This window comes from Micromys minutus, assembly GCF_963924665.1.
Source record: "Micromys minutus genome assembly, chromosome: 4".
NCBI classification, from domain to species: domain Eukaryota; kingdom Metazoa; phylum Chordata; class Mammalia; order Rodentia; family Muridae; genus Micromys; species Micromys minutus.
Window position 1 is genome coordinate 70,751,069 of NC_137973.1, and position 21,928 is coordinate 70,772,996.

At 37.1% G+C, this 21,928-nt stretch overlaps 1 protein-coding gene across 1 annotated transcript in view; it reads left to right on the forward strand.

Moving 5' to 3' along the window:
- The window catches only part of STPG2 (sperm tail PG-rich repeat containing 2), a gene marked incomplete at both ends in the record, with an annotated part of 424,307 nt that extends 407,824 nt beyond the window's left edge, over positions 1-16,483 (forward strand). Inside the window, one exon of the mRNA XM_080916047.1 lies at positions 16,331-16,483. Coding sequence (XP_080772173.1) covers positions 16,331-16,483 — 153 coding nt within the window. The remainder of the gene's footprint in view (positions 1-16,330) is intronic.
- Between the last annotated feature and the right edge of the window lie 5,445 nt (positions 16,484-21,928).

Genomic DNA, 21,928 nt, shown 5'->3' on the forward strand with positions numbered 1-21,928 from the left:
TGGGTGTATGTGTGTCTGTGCGTTTGCATATGTATGTATGTATGTATGTATGTATAGGTATGTCTGTGTGTGCATGTGTGTGTATACATGTGTGTGTACATGTGTGTGTGTTCACTTATCTGTGGAGAACCACACATGCCATGGAGCTTGTGTGAAGGTTAAATGGCACTTGCTAGAGTCTGCACTTCCTTTCTACTGTGTAAATCCCAGAGATGCAACTCACATCATCAGGCTTAGCTGCAAGCACTTTTACAGTGTTCTACAATGACGGTTTTAACCTCAGTAGTACAGCTGCTGTATGGATTGGAAGATTTCTACTCACACGTGGTTTTGAAGTTTGAAAGACAACATGGAAAACACAGCAGAATTGCGCTGCCTTTTCTACTCTGTGAAATTTTAAGTGGAAATTTTCTATTAATATTATATATTATGTTCAAAGTATTAATGATAATAAAATTATAGTTATTAAGTTTCTAGGCCCCTACATTGGAGTGATTCATATGGGAGACGTGGTAAAGGCTGTATTTATTAACTGTTTATGCAATCTAGCTTTTGTACATTGAGTTGGCAAACAGTCAGATTATATACATCTCCTCGAGTATGTTGTTTCCTGTTTAAATTTTTATTCATACTTGAGAACAAATAGAAAAGTAAAGTTCACAGACTACTTCATTTTTATTTTGAATAACTAAACAACTTATCTCAAATGACATTTTATTTTTGTATGTAAACAGCTATGCATGCTCTCATGTTTAAAAACCGATGAGATTAATTATGAGCATTTGTTTACTTTTCTTTTTTCTTCCTGTTTTTGGGACCCTTACAAACACATGTTGCTGATAGACATTAAACTCATTTTAATGTTTTGATTTGGATATCAGTTTTCCTTTCATGAAACCATGAGCTTTAAAATATAGCAACAGACACACAACCACAGAAGAAATGCTTGGCAGCAAAATGGGTACCCCACAGTGCACCCCACCTCCCAGGGAAGTGAAACAACAAGCAAAGACATATTTTCAGGTACTTATTAGATAAGAAGCTAGATTCAGTTGCTGCTGGGAGACACATTGCGCTCTGTGGGAACTTCCTTCAACTTTAGGATTTGAGAGTGTGCATGTGGAATCACACCAATGCCTGCAGCCGTTCAGGGGGCACAGCAGTGGCTTTCCAACAGCTCATTTTATTTTCCAAACCTTGTTCTCTAGCTGTTTTCTAGCTTATTCAGTGTGGTTCACTGAGGTGACTGTGGCATGCAATAATTCTCAGGTTAAAGCTTTTCTGAAACAAAGCATACACACACACACACACACACACACACACACACACACACACACACACACACACACATCAATGGTAAGAGGCAATTGACTGAAATCACCATCTTTTGTGACTACAGGGTAATCCTGAGTTCGGCATACATCTTGGAGGGAGGCATATGTGATATCCACCCCCCTTCCAGGCAACTCTATTTTGTTTGCTGAGAGTTACAAAAGACATTCAGTTCAATGATGATCTAGGCAGGAACCTAGAGTTGTCAAAACCAAAGGAAAAGTTGCAAATTATTTTAGTTACCCTGTTTAAAGGCCTGACACGATTACTGCTGCTATGCTGTGCTTATACACAGGAGTCTAGCCTAGCATGACTGCCATCTGAGAGGCCCTACCAGCCACAGATGCAAATACTTATGCCCAACCACTGGACTGAAGTTGGGGATCCCCTATCATTGAATTAGGGGAAGGATTGAAGAAGCTGAAGGGGAGGACAACCCCATAGGAAGACCAACAACCTCAACTAACCAGACCCCCAGGGAACCCCCAGAGACTGAGCTACCAGCCAACCAGCCTTCTTGCATAGGCTGGTCTGAAGCGCCTGGCTCATATAGAGTAGAGGACTGCCTGTCCTGGCCTCTGGGAGAAGATACAATGAATCCTCAAGATACTTGAGGCCTCAGGGAAGACAGAGGCCTGATGGGAGGGAGGGAGCATCCTCTCTGAGCAAGGAGGAGAAGGAATGGGATGAGGAGTTGCAGGAGGGGGATTCAAAAGGTGGAATGGCTGAAATGTAAATAAATAACATAATTTAAAAAATATATAGCTATAGAAAACCCTTCCTTATATGGAAGGAATGTAGAAATTCATTATGTAATATCTTTAAATATTATGACACTTTCCTGTTCAAAGTAATAATATAAGCATAGAAAATGAAGTTACTCAATAACTTTGACTTTATTATCTTAACACATTCATAATTTATAAATGCATCCACTTGCACTGATATTTCAACGTATAAATGCATGTGTATGTATGTGTGGGCATAAATTATTTTTGAACACATATCTAAAATGTCCATGACATGTAGGAGCACAATGATAAATCTTTTCTCACCTCTCATCATAGAAAAACTAGCAGGAAAACAACAGTAAACACCTAGGGAATGGAGTGTTCAACAGCATAATACACTAAAGTAGTCTATCCTTGAAAATAAGCACTTACATTTGTGTTTGTGAGTGTGTGTGCATGTGTGTGTGTGAGGCTGTGGATGTCAGAGACAATTTATCCAGACTCTTTCCCTAGCATGATTTCTTAATATTGAACTAAGCTTTTTGGCAAGAAGTTGGCCCCCCAAGCCATGTTGCTGCCTGACCAATGCACTGTTTGAAGTCAGTCAATTTAGCTAGAAGTCAGTGGAAGTTAGAGACTTTGTGTATAGTTGTGTTTTTTAATCCTTGTCCTAAATATCACTTTTTAACATGATAATTTATAATATTTTTAAAAAATAAGTTGCTTTACTACTAGCAGAATATGTTGCTAAAATTTTTAAATGAGGAGTGAATATGTTTATCTTGTACATGTACTTAATGCTTAGTATGAGAAAGTAAATTTAGGAAGAATATCCTGTCTAATGTGAAAATGACAAAAATATATAGGTTGTTCTAAACTTAATTTATCTCCTTAGTTAAATTATAATTCTATAATAATACCTTTTAAAATCCAAATTATAGTTTTTTAACTGAAATGTATATTTTCTCAAAGAATAAGAGACAGTTTTATATGTATAACTTAATTATAAGCTTAATGTATATAGTAATATTTAAAATGTAATTTAAAATCTTGACATTGAAAATGATGTCTTGTGGTTATATATCATATTTTTGTGGTGTTTTAGTTTAGCTATAATCATTGAAGTCATGAAAGTAAGATCAAAAGAGAAAAAAAAAACAGCTCCATAGGTAAATTTTGTTGGTTTAAGAAATTATATAGACATAAAGCACTAAACATAATAGAAAAGAAAGGGAACATATCACCAAAAATACTATCTGTATAAAATGAATATATCCAATGAGAAGAAACTAATGGTTTCTTTCTTTCTTCCTTCCTTTCTTCCTTCCTTTCTTTCTTTCTTTCTTTCTTTCTTTCTTCCTTCCTTTTTTCCTTCCTTCCTTTCTTTCTTTCTTTCTTTCTTTCTTTCTTTCTTTCTTTCTTTCTTTCTTTCTTTCTTTAAGACCATCTTTCCTCCACTGACTTTTTTCTTGGATATTTTCTTTATTTACATTTCAAATATTATCCCCCTTCCTGGTTTCCCCTCCAGATCCCACTACCCTTATTTTATGGGGGTGTTCCCCTACCATCCACCCATTTCCACTATTCCCTAACCCTCCTACACTGGGGAATTGAGCCTTCACAGGATAAAGGGGCTCTCCTCACACTGAAGTCCAACAAGGCCATTCTCTGTTACATATGCAGCTGGAGGCATGGGTCTACCCATGTGTACTCTTTGGTGACTGGGAGCTCTGGGGGGATCTGGTTAATGATATTGTTCTTCTTCTTATGGGGTTGCAAACCCCTTCAGCTCCTTCAGTCTTTTCTCTAGTTCCTCCATTGGGCTCCCATTGGGGTCTAATCATTGACTAAACACTATCTAGATACTACATTAGCATAGAGCACTGTAGGTTTTGATGCTATATGACTATGTGACCAGTTGTCATGCTCCTCTCAGAGGGGTGTCATTGTTAAGTGTTCCAGGACAGGGAGAGCCTGGCAGGGCACTGGTACCAATGCCTGTCATTCTCAATTATGAGATTTACCAGGGTTTTTGAACCTGCTTCATCTTTACCAGGTCTTCTGTCTGGTAGGAAGGCCACATGCCCACATTTGTTGTGTTTTAGATACTGAATCAGCTCCTTTATAGTGTTTAGAAGACAGAGGAATAGAAATCTAAAAGTGACTGTGTTTCTAAGAACCATATACAAAGAAACTGATTTTTTTCAACCATTAGTAGGATCTTACCTTGTACAAAGATCAAAAGTCCAATAACACCTTTAACTAGTGCATAATAGACATTTGGGGTAAAGCAGAAAAGTTAGTGAGGCTCACAGGGAACTCAAATCCTCTTGGCATCAACTGTAGCAATTAAGCCAAAAGGTGTATAAATGGGACTTTTCCATCCAGTGAATCAGAGGAGAAAAGTTCTTATTCCTAACTAATTAACAATGAAGGAACAAACTTAAATTACTTAATCATGAATTTTTGGATCTCAAAGAAATGACTCAGCATTATCATAATCAAACATTCAAATATTTCATATACATTTTTCTATTCTCACAGACATTAAAGTATTGTGAAATTAAATAAAATGTTTGACACAAAAATTTTATTCACAGACTAATGTCTCAGAGCCATGTGAACCTTCGTATTGAGGTAGAAGTGTTTGTGTAGACTTTAGTAGTTATAAGTGGAATCCATGATCACTTTTATTTATAATTTAGCCATAGGATTCACTTTGAAAATGACATACTGTAATATAATGCAAGCATCTTAATGGCCATTTCCTATACTCTGATCTTGTATAGATGATTTAGCATTTCTGAAAAGACAAGAAAGATTCTGGTCTATAATACTCTACATAGATGCCTGATAGAAGATGCCCTGCTTCCTAGAAGACCACTTTTGTGGCAGTATATGGAATTGCCTCTCTAAAGGAATTGCAAAGTAGTCTTAATGACTATTAGACATATTTCCATTTGGACTAGGAGATGACGTTCATTCTATTTGCATTTCTGGGCAGCGCTCCTTCCTCACAATCTAACTATTTAGCATTATTCACCAGGATTTGCATGTATCTCTTGACCCAGTCAACAAATATCTAAACTTTTAACCTATTTGCTTGTTTCTTCATCCCCCCCAATTCCTTTTATATCACCTAAGAAACTGATCTCTTTTTAATAGGATTTTAAGATCACTTCATTATTAATATACTTTTAGTTCATATAATATGAATACTGTATGAATGTAAAATGAATCCTTGAGCTCATTATACATGTAATTTATTTTAAATTTGAACACTTCTTTTGAGAAGTTATCTGCTTATTCTCTTGTACATTGCCTTTAGTATCAAAGCATGAGGATTTTTCATTTTTTAAAATGGGAGTAAAATTAGAGCCTCTGATTATGCTAATGTACAATTAAGATTTTACAATTAAGTATTTGATATCTGAAACATTAAAACCATCAGTAAAAATGTATACTTTAAAGATTTTAATGTAAGAAATGGGATATCTCTAATTGTTGCCATGAAAACCAAAGAGTAATAATAGTATTAAGTTTTCAATCTAATCAATGAACCTGGATTATCTCCTCCACCTGTAATAATGTCAAAGCTCTCTCAGGTTACGGCCTGCCCAGCAGACAGGTGGATTCAGTGGGTAGGCACTTCTCATGACCTTTCTTATGTGCTGCAGATAACTTAGTCATTTTCCACTTCTCAGCTACAGTATTTCGTTTGAATGCTGTGAACTTTTAAAAAATGTCACTAAAATGTTAACTATTTTTTTACACATTTGTGAGTTTTGATTATACTGGCATTGGTACCAAAAAAAGTCTACTGCAAATATCTTTAGAACTTCATAGTTATTTCTGAACTTATAGATAATCACATTTCCACCTGAATGCATAATGTACTACATCTGAGAAGACATAGAAATTGATCACCTTCTTAGTTTCTTATAGTAACTAAGTGTGTGTGTGTGTGTGTGTGTGAGAGAGAGAGAGAGAGAGAGAGAGAGAGAGAGAGAGAGAGAGAGAGAGAGAGAGAGAGAGTTACAGAGAGGAGCAGGGGGAAGTAGTGTGTGGAACGGGGGTTTGAAGGAGCCCTTGGCAGATAGCAGAGTATGTTGGCTCCCTAGGATCTGGAGTTACATGTGTTTGTGATCCATATAATGTGCATGCGAGGAGCTGAACTTGGGTCCACTGGTAGAGCAAGAAGTGCTCTTAACCAGTGATCCATTTCTGCAGCCTCATTCTAACAGTTTTAAAATGTTCATATCCATTTTGGATAAATTTACTAAGACCAGAAAGTTATGAATAATATGTGTCAATAACTAAAACTGGGGCATTTCCACAAAAGTAAAATGTAATCAATTTAGCTAGCTAAAATGTTACAAGTTGTGCATGAAAAATCATGACACTTAACAGTTTAGAAAGAAATAGAACAATATTGTTAACAAATGCAGCAGAGAGGGCCAGTAAGATATCACAGTGTGTAAAATCACTTGTCACACATACTTGACAAAACTAATGTAAAATATTGAAAAGGAGAATGGCTCTAAAATGCTGTGCTGTGACCTCTACATGCATTCCTTGGTTGCATATGTGCTACCTCTCTTTACACTAATCATGATAATAGATGGAAGTAACAAAGAAGAAACCACTTTCTATGAGCCAACTGCTCATTTAAGAACTGTTTATTCCCAATGATAGAAAAGAAGACTCAATGCCCAGACCGTTTCAAAAAATTATGTGGCAGTGAATGACTTTAAATATGTAGAGTGTGGCTCAGATGACATATCATTCTTAACTGACCTGACAAGGGCTATTTAAGGAGAGTTTTACTATTTCCAGAAATCAAGGTCTATTCTTCAAATTAACGAGTTATTACTAAGTTCTAGTCAAGTTAGCAAGAACTTGGTTGAAAATTGTTAATGGTAGGACATAAAAGATAAACTAAGCAATATGAATTGAACAGCTTAAATTCATAGTCTGAATTGCTCTCACTCCCTAATTCTATGTCTAGTTTAAAAACAAATTCATGAAATTAGGTAAATATTAAAGTGAGATGTATACAAGCATAGTATCATTTTGAGCACTGTTAAAGTATGTTTTTTAAAGAATTGTATAGTCAATATCTGCATTGTACATATATTCTGTGATTAGTGCTATAAGACACAAATTAAAGCAGCCACAACAACAAAACTGTAAAGAAGTCATAGAATAATAATTGGGAAATAGCTAAATATTAATAAACAAAACTGCTAGGTGTTAGTCCTAGAATGAGTCAACTATATATGGGGAAAGGCTTTGTAAACTCATAGAAGTTTTGTCACCAGACAGGGATTCCAGTGGCTTTGATGCTGCAGATTAGATATGGTTTAATGAGAGTTAGGTTTTAAGCATTATTTAAAACTGTAAAATCATGTAGCTATAAATCAAAAACATCTTGATGACATTGCTTGTTTTGTTACTATTTTTGTTTCTCATTTTTCAGTGGTTTTACTTGAGCTTATTCTATTCCTAATCAGGAAGACTGAGGTAACAAGAACAACTCACAAACCCCCATGAGGCTGAGTGAGCATAGGCGACCAATAGGTGCTAACACTCGGAACAGCACACAGCCTGGCACTTCAGTAGACCATGAGGTTTGCAGAGTCACTACTAGTGAAAACTCAGGATGGAAATTATGATGGGCACAGATATTCCCAGGAGCTGAGGCCACTGGAGCCTGGGATGCTTACAGAGTAGTTTCACCAATAAAACCCATGATTCCTAGAAACTACAGTCTTCATGGAGTACAAAAGCATGCCTTGTTTTTTATTACCAGCTTTTCTTGGAAGCTGTGAAATCAGCCCAGAAAGACGATAACTACTTCCACAATAAAGGACAACCCACCCAGGAGAAAAAACATCATCTGACACCAGCAGGAAACATTTCCCCAACTGAAAGCCATTAGGTAGATGTGTAAGCATACATGTCAAAGGCACAGCACCAGGCATAAATTTAGCCTCTTACACTGCTGGGCATCTATGTAATAATGTATGTTGAGTGTTTGATTTCAGTTGCTATGATTTCATGATAATGAGAACTGATCATTATGACCAACAAATAAGTATTTAAAAATATGATCCACATTTGTTAAGACATACAGATTAAAACAACTCTAATATATTATTACAGACCAATAAAATCATAGATGCAAAAATCTGTTGAGAGTGGCTAGTAAAAGTGCAGAGCCACAGTATAAGAGTTGAAGACAATCTCCACAGATTCACAAGGCAAAATGGCCCCACCAGCAGTTGTGTTTCTGGGTTGAACCAACTGATCTGAAACATAATTATCTGGTAATTTTGAGCAATTGAAACTTAATAACTGCTAGGACTGCAGGTTAGTGAAATGCACACTTTCCTCTTAGGAGTTATCATGAGCTTGTCTTAGGGTCCTATCTAGAACACCCTTCGTAATAACTGGCATGGGGTAAACAGATGGAAGAGTGTATTTAACAAATGTTAACCTTAGAGATGTGATAGTACAGCATTCCAGGGAAGGTGACCTCATGGAGAAACACTGATCATCCAGTTGGCCTTTGTCACCTTGGCTTTTCTACCCATTCCCCTGTTCCTGAGTCACAGTTTATGCCCAGTGCGCTTATGGCCTTTTGTTAAGTGTTTTTCCACCAACTAAGTCATAACTTTTTCAATACGTTTAAACTGTTCTTCATCTGCTACATAGCTGGTAACCTCTCCCCAGTTTTATATATATGACTTCCTCAGATGTCTGGAGAATCTTCCTAGCTATGACTATTTCCCAGAGTTCCAATCTCTCTCCCAGAACTCCCGCCTTCTACTTCCTGCCTTTTGCTAATAGGCTGTTAGCTTTTTTATTGGCAGGTGATGCTTCCACATGGTATACATGAGCCTTTCATGCGGGGAGAAAGCAAAGTGATATCTTAGGTCACAAACAGAAATAGTTCTAGATATATTGTATATCTAAGCAGAAAAATAAATTCAGCACAACTTCCGTAAAATGAAATAGAAGAAGGTCTCTAAGAGTATTTGTGTATTAGTATGATAAAATTCCCTGACAGAAGAATTTCATGGGAGAAGGGTTTATCATAGCTCAAGATTCACGTCAGTTGTGATGTAATGTGGATGCAGCCAGAGACTGGAGCTGCTGGTCACATTCCATATTCATTAAAGAAACAAAAAGTGATGAGTCCATGCTGCTGCTCACTTACTTCGTTCATCTATACAGTCCAGGAACTAAACCAGAGAATGGATGGTAAAAACAGTGCGCAGGTCTTCCTTGTCTTAGTTAATGTAATCATGGTGACTTCCACAGTCATGTGCAGAGGCTTATAACGCATGTGATGCTAGATTCTTTCAAGTTGACAGTGTTAACTATCATAGACACATACATTAATATATTTAACTATATATTGGATGTATATATTCATATGTATATGAATAAACACACATATATGCACGTATATGTATATATGTATGCATATGTGTATATATATATGAAAATATATGTATGTATATGCATGTATATATAAACATAGGCAGTAAAGATAAAGATAATAAATTTAGACTTTATTGCCTTTGATAATTCAGTACAGTGTACCATAATAGTATAGGATGATTTGGCTTATAAGCAAAATACATTTGCTCACAAATTTTTGAAAGCTGAACTCCCAATTTCATACTTCAGTGTGTTTGGATTTGGGTAACCCTCTCTCAAGCTGGCATATGAGTTCCCAGGTTTTGCATCCTTACAAAGCAGAAAGCTATCTACCTGCCTCTTTGCCATATGAGAACACTAATCTCTCTCATAAGAGCTGCCTCCAGAACCAGTACCTACTTATTGAACCACTTCAGAACAACACACTAGGGAATAAGTTATAGAATTTGAACTTTGGGGACACACAAACATTCCATTCATAGCAATGTCAGACCACTTTATTTCCATAAACATAGCTGAAATACAAGAAAGAAATGGGGACACAAGGAACAGAACCTTGGGAAAAGTGTCGATAACTGCAGAAACTTCTTCGTCAGTTTTGTAAAACTAAGTGTGAAGATATTTGACATAGTAGCTACTCCCGCGGGTACGTAACAGAAGTGTGTATTTGTATTGGCAGTCATGTACAATGATGGGCAATAGCACTCATTTTTTATAGCGGAAACTAGAAACTATCCATAGTGGTCATGAGAATCAGTTTATAGAGTGCTTTACTTTAGTGTGTGTATAAAACGGGCACCTGGAAGAAATGAGAATACTTAGCCTTGAGGTTCTGTGTCCCAAGCCTAATGTGAATGAATGAAGTCAGATACAAACAGAGGTGCTCTGTGGATCCATCTATGGAACTGTGAAGTGTAGTGAAGGGATGAGCTTGGGCATAGACACAGGGGTTTTGGAGAACAGGCAGTGTCCTTACTCTTGACCCAAACACTGCTTCTATAGCACAGCTTTTCTGCAAATCGTTATATCTCGTCTGCATACCTTTCTCTATATATTACATTTTAAAAGGAATATTGACTCAAACAGTAATTGAGTAGTCTTTAATAGGTAAATCTGTGTAGCAGCAATCTAAAATGTGGAGTAGAGAAGACAGAAAAGTAACACACGATATTATCTTAGCTGAGGATTTTTCTAGAAACTGACAGTGGCCAAATGATCTTAGAATGTAAACCCAATCAAAACAAAATAAAAAACTTCATGTGTTTTAATGTCAGATATAGCGTCCATCATTGTACAAAGCAATAAAGAAGAACAGCTTCTGGGATAGGTCAAAAATTACACAGGACAAAATCCCAATGTTATTTCTGCAAGCAGGGGAGTAGCAGAAACATCCAGGGAGGATGGTACAAGTTGCATGTGGGCAACATTGAAATCTTCCAAGGGGTTTTAGAACAATCCTTTCTGCATCAAAGGAAGCAGAACACAGGAATATAGTTGCCCATGGGTGGGGAAATGAGGCTGTGTGTGTGAGCTGATAAAACAGGAGACAGGATTCATTTCCCTCCTGTAAGTATGCTGCAAATCCTCTGCAAAAGATAATTCATGCTCTGGTTTCTGACTCTAAGATATACCCCAATATTGCACATCACGTCGCTTTATGGTACCCCAGAGTTGTTTGAAAGAGTGAAATAGAGAACCATATTATATGAAACTGACAGGGAAAAATGGAAAACAGTGTTATGAGAGCATCGGGTAGAATCGGTAGAGTGAGATCAGATGATTAGACAGGCCATAAAATATCTCAATAACACATATTGAAAACTTTGAGTTCAAGTTTTCTAAAGTTTTGGACTTGTCTAACATCAAAGCAGATGTTGCTGGGTCTGGAGGCAGTTCATTGCTAAACTAGACTATGCCTAACTTGGAGAGAGCTTGGATGGAAATCTTAGCATGAGAACACAGCCCCTCCTTGGTACTCTCACTCCTCTCATGTCCACACTCACGAGCTGATAGCCTTTCTCTATACATATATATGTGCATCTGCATGAGTATGCACAAACATATAAATACAACCCGATGAGTCCATTTTCTTTGTCTGTGTATGCATGGGTTCAGGGCTGAGTACTCTACGTTGGACAACCAATAAGGGGCTCATTCCTTGGAGAGACTAATCAATCCTCTTTCTCCCAGGAGTTTTTAGTTGCCTATAATCTTTGTCTATGGATGGGAGCCTGCAAAACTTTTCTCTTCCATGTTAATATACCCATCACTTTTGCCATTGTCCGGTCTTGTTCGTGCCACCATATGTAGGAGTTGCTGTTTTATGAAAGACTCCCTGGTATTCTGGTTCTTAAGCCTTTAGACACAATCACGTGCAGTGTTCTAAGTCACAGACTCCTTGGCTCACCCAAGCATCGAGACACTGATCTCCACAGCCAGTGCTCTTAACTGCAGAGCCAGCCCTCCAGCACAGAACTTCCATTTCTAGAGGAAGACATATTTTAATGATCGCAGCTCAAGAGTAGTTGAGTGCTAGAGATACAGAGAAGACACTTCACTCTAATATTGCATGCTGTGAGGCTGGAGAGTTGGTCCAGTGGTTTTAAAGTACTTGTTTTTCCATAGGACCCAGGTTCAGTCCCCAGAACCCACCACCCATGGTCCCAAAACAGTTGTAACTCCAGTTATGGTGGATCCTACTCCCCTTATTCTGACCTCTGAGAGCAGCAGGCACATTGTGATAACTTACATCTGTGTATGGAAAACACCAAACAGTTTAAGAAAAATACAGTTTTCACGTTACTAAATGTATTTTGAAAAACATCCAAAGGTTGATATTTTAATTTTTGAATGAAATATGTTTTAAACTTCCCTACCACGTCTGTCTTTTATTCTCTCTCATACACGAATAGCTATACATTATTACAAACCATTTTATGACATTATTAGATCTATAATGTATCATAATCCTTCACTTCTAAGTACATCAAAATTTATCTCCCTGCAAGGAAGGTCTTTTTTCCTGAAACTCCAAAGCAGTGATTAAAATCAGGTATTCTCACATTGTTACCGAGCTATTATCTATAATAGAGATCATATTCTAATTGCCCTAACTGTTTGATTAATAGTTCACATCCAGAATAAATCATTAGTCACTATATTCCTCTAATCACCTTTACTTTGGAACGGGTTTTTGATCTTACTATTTCTGGTGCTGTTTTCTGAAGTTATTTATCAATAGTTTCAATATTCTATCTTTTAACATATATATACAACAGACTTTGGCAACCCTATAATTTTCTTTTCTAACAAGCAACAAGGAAATACACTTTAGAAAAAAAATATGTCTTACTGTGGTTTGGAAAGACATTCATTATTCTGGAGAATAAAATATATACTTTTAATCCAAGCAAGCATATGAATAAATATGTGGTAATAACACCTTGTGACAAAATTGATTTAGGGAATATATTTTATGGCACATAGTGCACATGTACCATATTATTCATAACCTTAATGAAAGCCATAAGTAATCGAAAATTAGAACATGTTTTAATATATTTCATTAAGTGTTTGAGACAGAAACATAGCTTTTAAAAGTTGTCCCTCAACTGGAATTCATGATTCAAGGACATTCGTCATCATTTAAGGAAACAAAACGTGTAAAGTGTTCTCAGTTTAGATTAATTTTAAATCAGTTTTGCAAGCGATATGGTGCATAATATAAAACTCTTACGTGGACATTGGGCTCCTCTTTGCTGCAGAAATGTACTTTCAGAGACTTTTACGTTATAAAAGCCACAGTCTGTGTATGTGTTGCTGAAGCTCAAATATAGAAGAGGTCTACATCATATGCCGTGCTATCTTCAAGCATAAAATGATGGAATTGCAAAATGACTGGTCTCCAGTCTCTAATAAGGGCGGCAGGCTTCCTAATTCTCCCACTTGCATGTGAGTTAGGAAGAACAGAGTTGTGAATTCGATGTCTTCTCAGTGGTTTAGAACTTGAAATTAGGTGTGGTCTTTCACATCACTTCAGTTTATCCTCTCTGTGTCAAATCATTGATGGCTTGGTTATCAGGGCAGCTGCACCCTGGGGCATCCCTGATGCTGTTTCTCTCTGGCTTCCTGGTGGTTCAACGCCATGGACTCACTTCCCCACTGTATTGCTTTGCTCCTTTGTCCAGCATTGGGTGGCTGGTGGTGTTGGCTGTGTTCCAGGATTATTCTGCTGTGCTTTACTCTTTGGTTGGTTCAGCTTTCTAGTGAGTTCAAGTTCTGTAGTCTACATATCCTTTGATGCTGCATGGTTTGGAGACACACACTTTAATGCAGTGAAGTAATTAAGGCAATGTTTTATTTCCTGGTTTTAGTAGATGTAAACACCGTTGTATAGAGCTCTTCCTAGACTTTAGGACCTCACTGTCTCATTATTTGAAGCAGTTACCTAGTTTTTTATGATCTTGATGGTTTTCTGAAATAAATCCTACACAAAGCAACCACTAATGTTTTATGATTATACTTTTAGAATACTTAGGTATTTTAATTTTGATATACCCACTTTAAGGGTGCTTGACATAGCTCTGTCATATGATGCAAAATGCTTATGATTAAAGCTACATTTCTATTTCATTCACCACTGTGTTTGCACAATGAGTGTTTCCTGCCTTCGGTAGAATAGAGCTATGTTTTTCTCTCATGTGCGGTGCTCTCTTTGTACGTCTTTGTAAAGGAGACCTCTCATATCTGAAATCTTTAGCATGAGGAGCCTTTAGGGAAGGGCCTCAGAAGATTCTGTGCCCCAGTGGCCTCAGTAAACTGGTCATTTCTTTTTTTCTGATGTAGATAAAACTTTAACATACCCACTGTGTTTCTACAGTTTTGCACCCAAACTCATATCTGCTAGTAACTCAGCTTTGTGCTAAGCCTGCTAGAAACTAAAATCGTCATATTAACTTCAAAGATCATACTGAGTATTTAGTCAGTAAGGACACTTGGAACCTCACAACATTTTTTTTTTTAGCCTTTGTCTCCTAACTTTTCTCCCTCACTTCCTCATTTCCTAGAAATGACAGACTTTCAACCTTCTGAAGTCAGTGCTTTTGCTTGGAAGTTAGGGTTAGGAATAGGAAATGGTGGTTTGGATTAATTCTATGCTCCTCTGTTCAGTTTACTGTGACCCCAAGTTACACACACAGAGTACGGTAGGTAGGGGATGGAGAAGGGGGAAGGGAAAGGGAGGAAAGAGAGACAGATGGGTGATGGAGAAAGGGAGAGGTGAACAGAGGGAAGAAGGGACATATGGGAGAGAGAGGCTGAGATATTTGGCAAATCAGTGACATCCTGGTATTTCAGATTTAGAGTATGATTGCTCTAATCCTATTTTCCTGTGTGTAAGGTTGGCAGGAGGAGTAACACACAAGAGACTATGAGCTTCAAATACAGCAGAGGCTTTATTTAGGATTAACCCTTAGATAGGGGAAAACCCCTCTTGAGCAGGGATTCTCAACCTTTCAGTCTTGACATCTCTGGGAGTTGAACAATCTCTACACAGGGTTGCCTAAAACCATAAGAGAACACAAATATGTGAAGTACAGTTTGTAGCAAAATTAGAGGTATGAAGTAGCAACAAATATAGTTTTTATAATTGGGGTTAATACAAAAGGGTTGCAACATTAGGAAAGTTGAGAACCTGCTGTAGAATAAGTAGCCAGAGCCCTTACAGAGTGGTATAGTTATACAGAAGAAGCATGGAAGACAGGAGGGAATTGATAAAAGATTTGTTCATAGTGACTAACTGTGTTAATTTGTCTATCAAATACAAAGTAATATATAGCATAACAGCTTTGACTTCATTTCAAACATGAGGAAGTTAAAGCTCATAAATAAGGGACAATCTTCTGGAAGACACTCTGCTAATTGCTCATTTTCCTCCTATTTGAAGCTGTTTTTAAGCCTATAACTGTTGCCTTACCACATTCAACCTCATGTGGGAAACTATAAGCCCTAGAATGCAGAATTCTTAACTTGTTTTCTTAAACTCCTCTTCTCAGTTTCCAGCTCTTCCATAAATCCTACTCCATGGTGTGCACTGGGAGGGCTGTCTAAGTTGGAAAGGATGCGTTGCAAGGACTATGTTACCCTCTCGTGTTAGGTTTGCTCAGCTCACATACACTATTATATTTAATTCTGGAAGCAGTATCCCAGCACAATTAGGACTAGCATTTTGCCATTCCAATGTAGGACTCCATTATCCCGATTTTAGAAATGTCTCCAAAAAAGACGCATATATAATAGTGAGTGAGTGAACATTGTATTGATTTTACTATTTAGTCATTTGTAAAGATGCTTCAAACTTTTTCTTCTCAGTGTCTTTATTAATATATTGCCTATGCAAGGTAAATAGCCTATATCTTGCTAGCTTATGTTAATAATACTGAAATAGTTTTATAATATATATATACACACATATATAAATACATACACTGTATATATTATATATTGTAATTACAGCATATTTATAATATATACTATATATTTATATATACTATGATTATAGTGTATTATATAAAGTATAAATATAATATACTCAAAATTTTTGCAAGAGTACTAAGTAAGTATAGTATAGTTAAGATCATGACTAATAACCTTTTTACATATTAAAGTGCATTTATAGATATTAATCCAATTGTAGTGTATTAATGAATGATGTAGTAAGTTAATTTGTATCAATGATATAGTTGTTCCTTTATCTAAAATTAACCATTTAAGGCATATTTCTGATATAATTAAAATAAGTTGTTCTCTTTTTCTCACAGCTCAGTCCATTTTTAAGACACTCTCTTCTGAAGAGAACGTACAATGTCACTCTGCCGTGTTCATCCTCTCCTAATAGAGAAAATACTGGTTGTCTATCACAAAAAGCCAGACAAAAATACCGAAGAGAGAAATTACAGTATTCTAACTGGTAAGTATGCTGAGCATACAGAGTCATGAAGAGACATGTATGTAACCTTTACTTTCACTGTGGTATAGATGTCTTGATCAGATCCTTGACTTCCTCATCGTGATTAGCCTGGTTTATGTTGCCAAGCAGTCATTAAGAGATTATAAGGGAAAATCAGCTTCATGCTTCTACATTAGACTGTTAATCTGATTTTAATACTCTTTTTTTCTTTTTGTTTTTAATGGCAAGACAGGGGAGTTACCATAATGTGATTAAGTTATAGACTCTTAATTAACTAGTTTTCCAATACATAAAAACAAATTCAATTATAATAAATTGTAATAAATTCATATTATGCTTGAGCCAGATATTTTGCGATTGTATGATGTAGCAGAGTGATTATCTTCTGGATAAATTGCACCTCTGTGTACATTTAGACAAACAATAGGTATTCTCTTATAAAGCATTATCAGGTAGCTTACTAGCTCTAGGCCAACCACTGAGTTCCTCATAATGAGTGTGATAATACCTTGGGCTTTAATTACTTATTCTGTAATGTAGGATAGGACATAAACAGCAATGGTGCTGTATCTAAAGATTCTTTCCCATTTCAGTGGTTATATTATTCAGGGCTTGAGTATTTTTATGTTAATTATTGCAGAACTCAAATCTAAACAAACAGGTTATTTATCAAAATAATAAACATCTAAACATACAAATTCAGATACATCTCAGGCTATTAGAGGAACAAATCAAATTTTTTATTAGTATCACTGAGATCAAATATAAATAATTCTGATATTTGTATTTGTAAAGGTTAAGAATATCTGTGAAATGGTATTTTATGGTGTGTGCTGGAAAATATTTCAGATATTTTAAGCTAAATAAAATATTGCTTTTTATTTCTTCACTTTTTTGCAGTAATTGTAAAGTATAAAAGTATCTGTGGCCAAAATTATCATTCTATCGGTCAGTGATGATCTAGATTGGAATATCCACATTTTAGATGAGTGACCACATAAGTAGTGTCCTTGTTTCATTTTAATTTTTGAAAATTGATTTTGCTAAATTAAAAAATGTCTAGCTTGAAAAATATTTTCTTTCCGCATATCAAAATTGCCAGTATCTTTCTCCTTTTCCCCTAATGAGCTGTTTTCGCTTTGAAGATTTTGTCTTTTATCTGCTTTCAGAGCATCAGAAAAAAAAAAAAAAAAAAAAAAAAAAAAAAAAAAAAAACAGCCCACACACAGACTCAATGTTCTTTGGTGTTTTCTAATATTTGGCATTATGTAATTTGGTGGGTTTTTTATTAGTCATAAAATTATAGCCTGTATTATTTTCACATATTGCTGTTCTATATCTTTCCTCTCCATAACTTCATCATCTGGTGACAAGCATTTTTGTCTTATGTTTAATGAATCCCATATGCTCTCATAAGCATTATAACTATTTTATTTACATTTTATTCTGTTTTGTTACGAACTTCCTGTAGCTTGTCAACCTTCCATCATCTAACTTGAAGCTAAGTACATCTACTGTGTTCTTCATTTAAATTGTTTTTTTCAACTCCAAAACGTCCCTTTGACTACTATATATAAGCTTTGTCTTGTTGGCATATGAGCATTTCATCTCCACAATGTTTAAACCATAGAAAGCAGCCTGACTCCAACTGAGTCTTGGCTCTGCTTACAGGATCTGTCTACCTTCTGTTTTCTGTCTCTTCGTCATATCTGACAAAATGGCTAATAGTTTTCTCAAATCAAAGTTGCTTATGGAAACTTACCACATGGTTGACGTTCTGATGACACGTTCCTCCAATGCAGAGACCCCTGTACAAGAATGTGCTCGTGGCTGATACCAGCTTCTTTAGAATATGGTTTTCACACTGTCAGGAGTCTCATCACTTACCTCTCAGGCACTAACCCTCTGTCACTTCCTGGGCGGTCTGTGGTTCACCATGCGTCTCTCTTTGATCGGTTTCCTCCTCCTTGTGCAATGATTATACGCTGTGCTGAGATCATCAGCTGTCAGTTTAATGCTACTTTTTGGTATATTGACCACATGCACGTGGGTATTGACAAATATCTATGCAGGATTCGCACTTGTTCTTCACTTCTTTGTAGGCTCTGCCTCTAGGACCCCAAGAATACTAGCTGAGACTCTTACCCACTTTGTGACTGATCTCTTTCTCTCTCTTTTAAAACTAGTTAATTTATTTTTCTTGTTCACCTTACAGTCTGCTCACCGCCCCCCTATAGGTCATCTCACACTATCCTTCCCCTCCCCCTCCAATTTTTCACTGAGTGGGTGGGTGCCTCCCTGGGTATCCTCCCCACCCAGCCCTGGCATAGGGAGTCTCTTCTAGGCTAGACATATCTTCTTACACTGAGACCAGACAAGGCAGCCTGACTAGAAAAATATATCCTACATACAGGCAGCAGCTTTTTGTTAGCCCTGCTCCAGTTGTTCAGGACCCACATGACAGTCAAGCTGCACATCTCCTACATATGTCCATGTGAGGGAAGGCCTAGGTCTATCCCATGTATGTTCTTTGATTGGTGGTTCAGTCTCTGAGAGTCCCAGGGGTCCAGGTTAGTTGACTCTGTTGGTCTTCCTGTGGAGTTTCTATTCCCTTCAGGGCCAAAAACCTTCCTCCTATTCTTCCATAAGAGTCCCCAAGCTTCATGCACTGTTTCTGTGTGGGGGTCTATGTCTGTCTGAGTCAGATGCTGGATGGAGCCTCTTAGAGTGATTCCTTATCTCTTCAGCATTGCCCGTTTGCTCACTCACAGGGAGCAGGAGGCTTGCTTGGGTTACATGCTCCTCATCTTTCTCTACAGGTTCCTGGTTCTTCTGGCTATTTCTCTGGCCTCTTCCCTTGATGTGTATTCAGAGGTAAAAAAAAGTTCTTAGCAATATGATTTTTCAGATACATACTTTATAATATATTGCTCATTGCCATATCTAAAATTTCCTATTATCATAATACTTTAGTGTTTTTTATGTATCAACTATTCCCAAAACCTAGTATCTTTAATGCACATTTAAAACTGAGAAAAAGAGACTTACAGTCTTCCAGTATTCTGCAAGGATGTATTAAGTTTACATTTCTACTCATTAGTTAAATTCACTGTTACAGATGAACAAGAGGACCCCAGACTATCCTCTTCGTGTTTAGACTTGATTACTGTTGTCAGTGCAAATCCTCAGAAAAATCTACCAGATTTCCATGTAGGAGTATTTTGCAGTCCAGTAAATATGATACCACTTGGACTCTCCATTTTTAATTACATTTCTGGGAAAAAGAAGGGCACATGCTTAATTATGACATAATTAGAGAGCTACTAAACTAACTCTCAAGGAGATAAATAAGCTAATATGTCCAAATGCTGACACTCAATCCAAACCAATGTGTGTAATAGGGGAGAGAGCAAGACACCAGAGCAGTGTCCTGTGGCTGAAAATTAGAAAACAACCACCTCTTGGTTTGGAAAGTCACACCAGATGGTAAGATGGATAGAACCTGAACAAATCCTCATTGTCCCAGTTTTCCCTGAACCAAGTTATATGTATTCAAGAGTTCCTTGCCATAGGAGGTATCAAAGCACTGCTTGTTATGTATAATCTCACAGACACCAGGCTTAGAAAAAGGCTAGCATTCTCCATAGATGAATCCTAGTACAGCTTCTTACACACTGCTAGCACATTATATAAGTAACTGCACTGTGCTCATTGTTGCTGTAGCACCTGGAAGAACTCTGCTCCCAGACCATTAGTCCCTCCTAAAAACCAGTGTGTTAAGTTTTACTGTAAAGGAATTAAGAGTGGGTGCTGGTCTTCCCTTTTGACTCTCCCTAGCATTCTTCTTAGATATGCTATTCTTGTGACATCCACACAGTTGCAGGTACAAATCACACAGTAACATTCATTTTTATGAAACTCCAGTCTCCAGGAGACCATTTGTACAATCCAAACGGCATGTTCATGGGGGGGAGGGGGGTCTACTGAAGATCCTTAGCTAATTGTTTTTTTTTCTTATTATATTTCTTTTTTATTGGATATTCTCTGTATTTACATTTAAGATGTTATCCCCTTTCCCCTAATCCCACCTCCCCTCCCCCTTCCATTGCCTCCATGAAGCTGCTCCCTCTCCAATAAGTAAGCACATTTTAAAATGTATTCCATAATTAGGATGTTGGGCTGAACTCTTTACACTGGCTCCTTGTTTGATAAAATAAGAAGCAATCAGAAAACCTATTTTGGCTCAGGTAAACATAGATACAATAGAGACACAACTTAAACTACTTTTCTTTCCTCACAGATACTTCCCAAAGATAACATCGCATAACCTAAGGTAAACGGGCAGTGGTCTCTCAGAGTTGTACTTCCTTTGTGATGACATCCTTCATCTGCTGCTCAAAGAACATAGTGTCCATCCTAATTCTACAGACAGGGAAGTCTGTTGGTATAGCACATTTGGTTCTATTTCTCTATCAAATTTCTCCATTACAGAAGATACATATTAATAAATATACATATACATATTTCCCATTGCATTCTTTGTAAACACATGCTTTTGGTGCCTCCAAACGAAATATGAAGTTAAAAAAGACATCTGATGATAGCTTTTCTTTCTTTTTTTCTTTCTTCCTTCCTTCTTTCCTTCCTTCCTTCCCTCCTTCCTTCCTTCCTTCCTTTCTTTCTTTCTTTCTTTCTTTCTTTCTTTCTTTCTTCATTTTTTAAATTTTTTTGGAGGCAGAAATTCTTTTTTATTGGTACTTTAGTTATTAACAGTTCAAATGTTGTCCCCCTTTCTAGTCTCCCCTTTGCAGAATCCCTCTATTTCATCCCCCTATCTCTAAGAGGGTGCTTCCTCAGGCTATAGAGGGAAGGAGGAACCTGGAACAGAAAGGGGATAAGGAGAGAAAAAGTGGGGCAGGATCAAGTATGGGAAGCAAAAGGAGTAACGTCCAGCGGGTCAGAAATTCAAATAGAAATATGTAGCAGTTTTGGGGTAGGGAATGGGGGAGGAAACCACTAGAAAGTGCCAGATGCCCAGAAGCCAAGAGGTTCTCAGGACGAAATGAAGATGGCATTAGTGGAAATAGCCAACAAAGGGGAGATAAAACCTGTAGAGACCACCCACCGTAGATAGATCTATTCCCCCAGTTTTGGGATGGGGCCCCACACTCATGTCAAAAATTTTCACCCAGAAATGTTCATGCCTAAAGGAAACACAGGGCCAAAATGGAGCATAGACTGAAGTAAAGGTCATTCCGAGACAGCCCCGTCTTGGGATCCATCCAAAATGCCGATACCAAACCTCAACACTATTGCTTATGTCAAGAAAGGCTTGTTGATAGGAGCCTGGTATAGTTATCCTCTGAGAGATATCCTCTGAGAGATTCTGCCATCATCTGACTAATACAGATGTAGATACTCACAGCAAACCAATAGTTTTGTTTTTTTT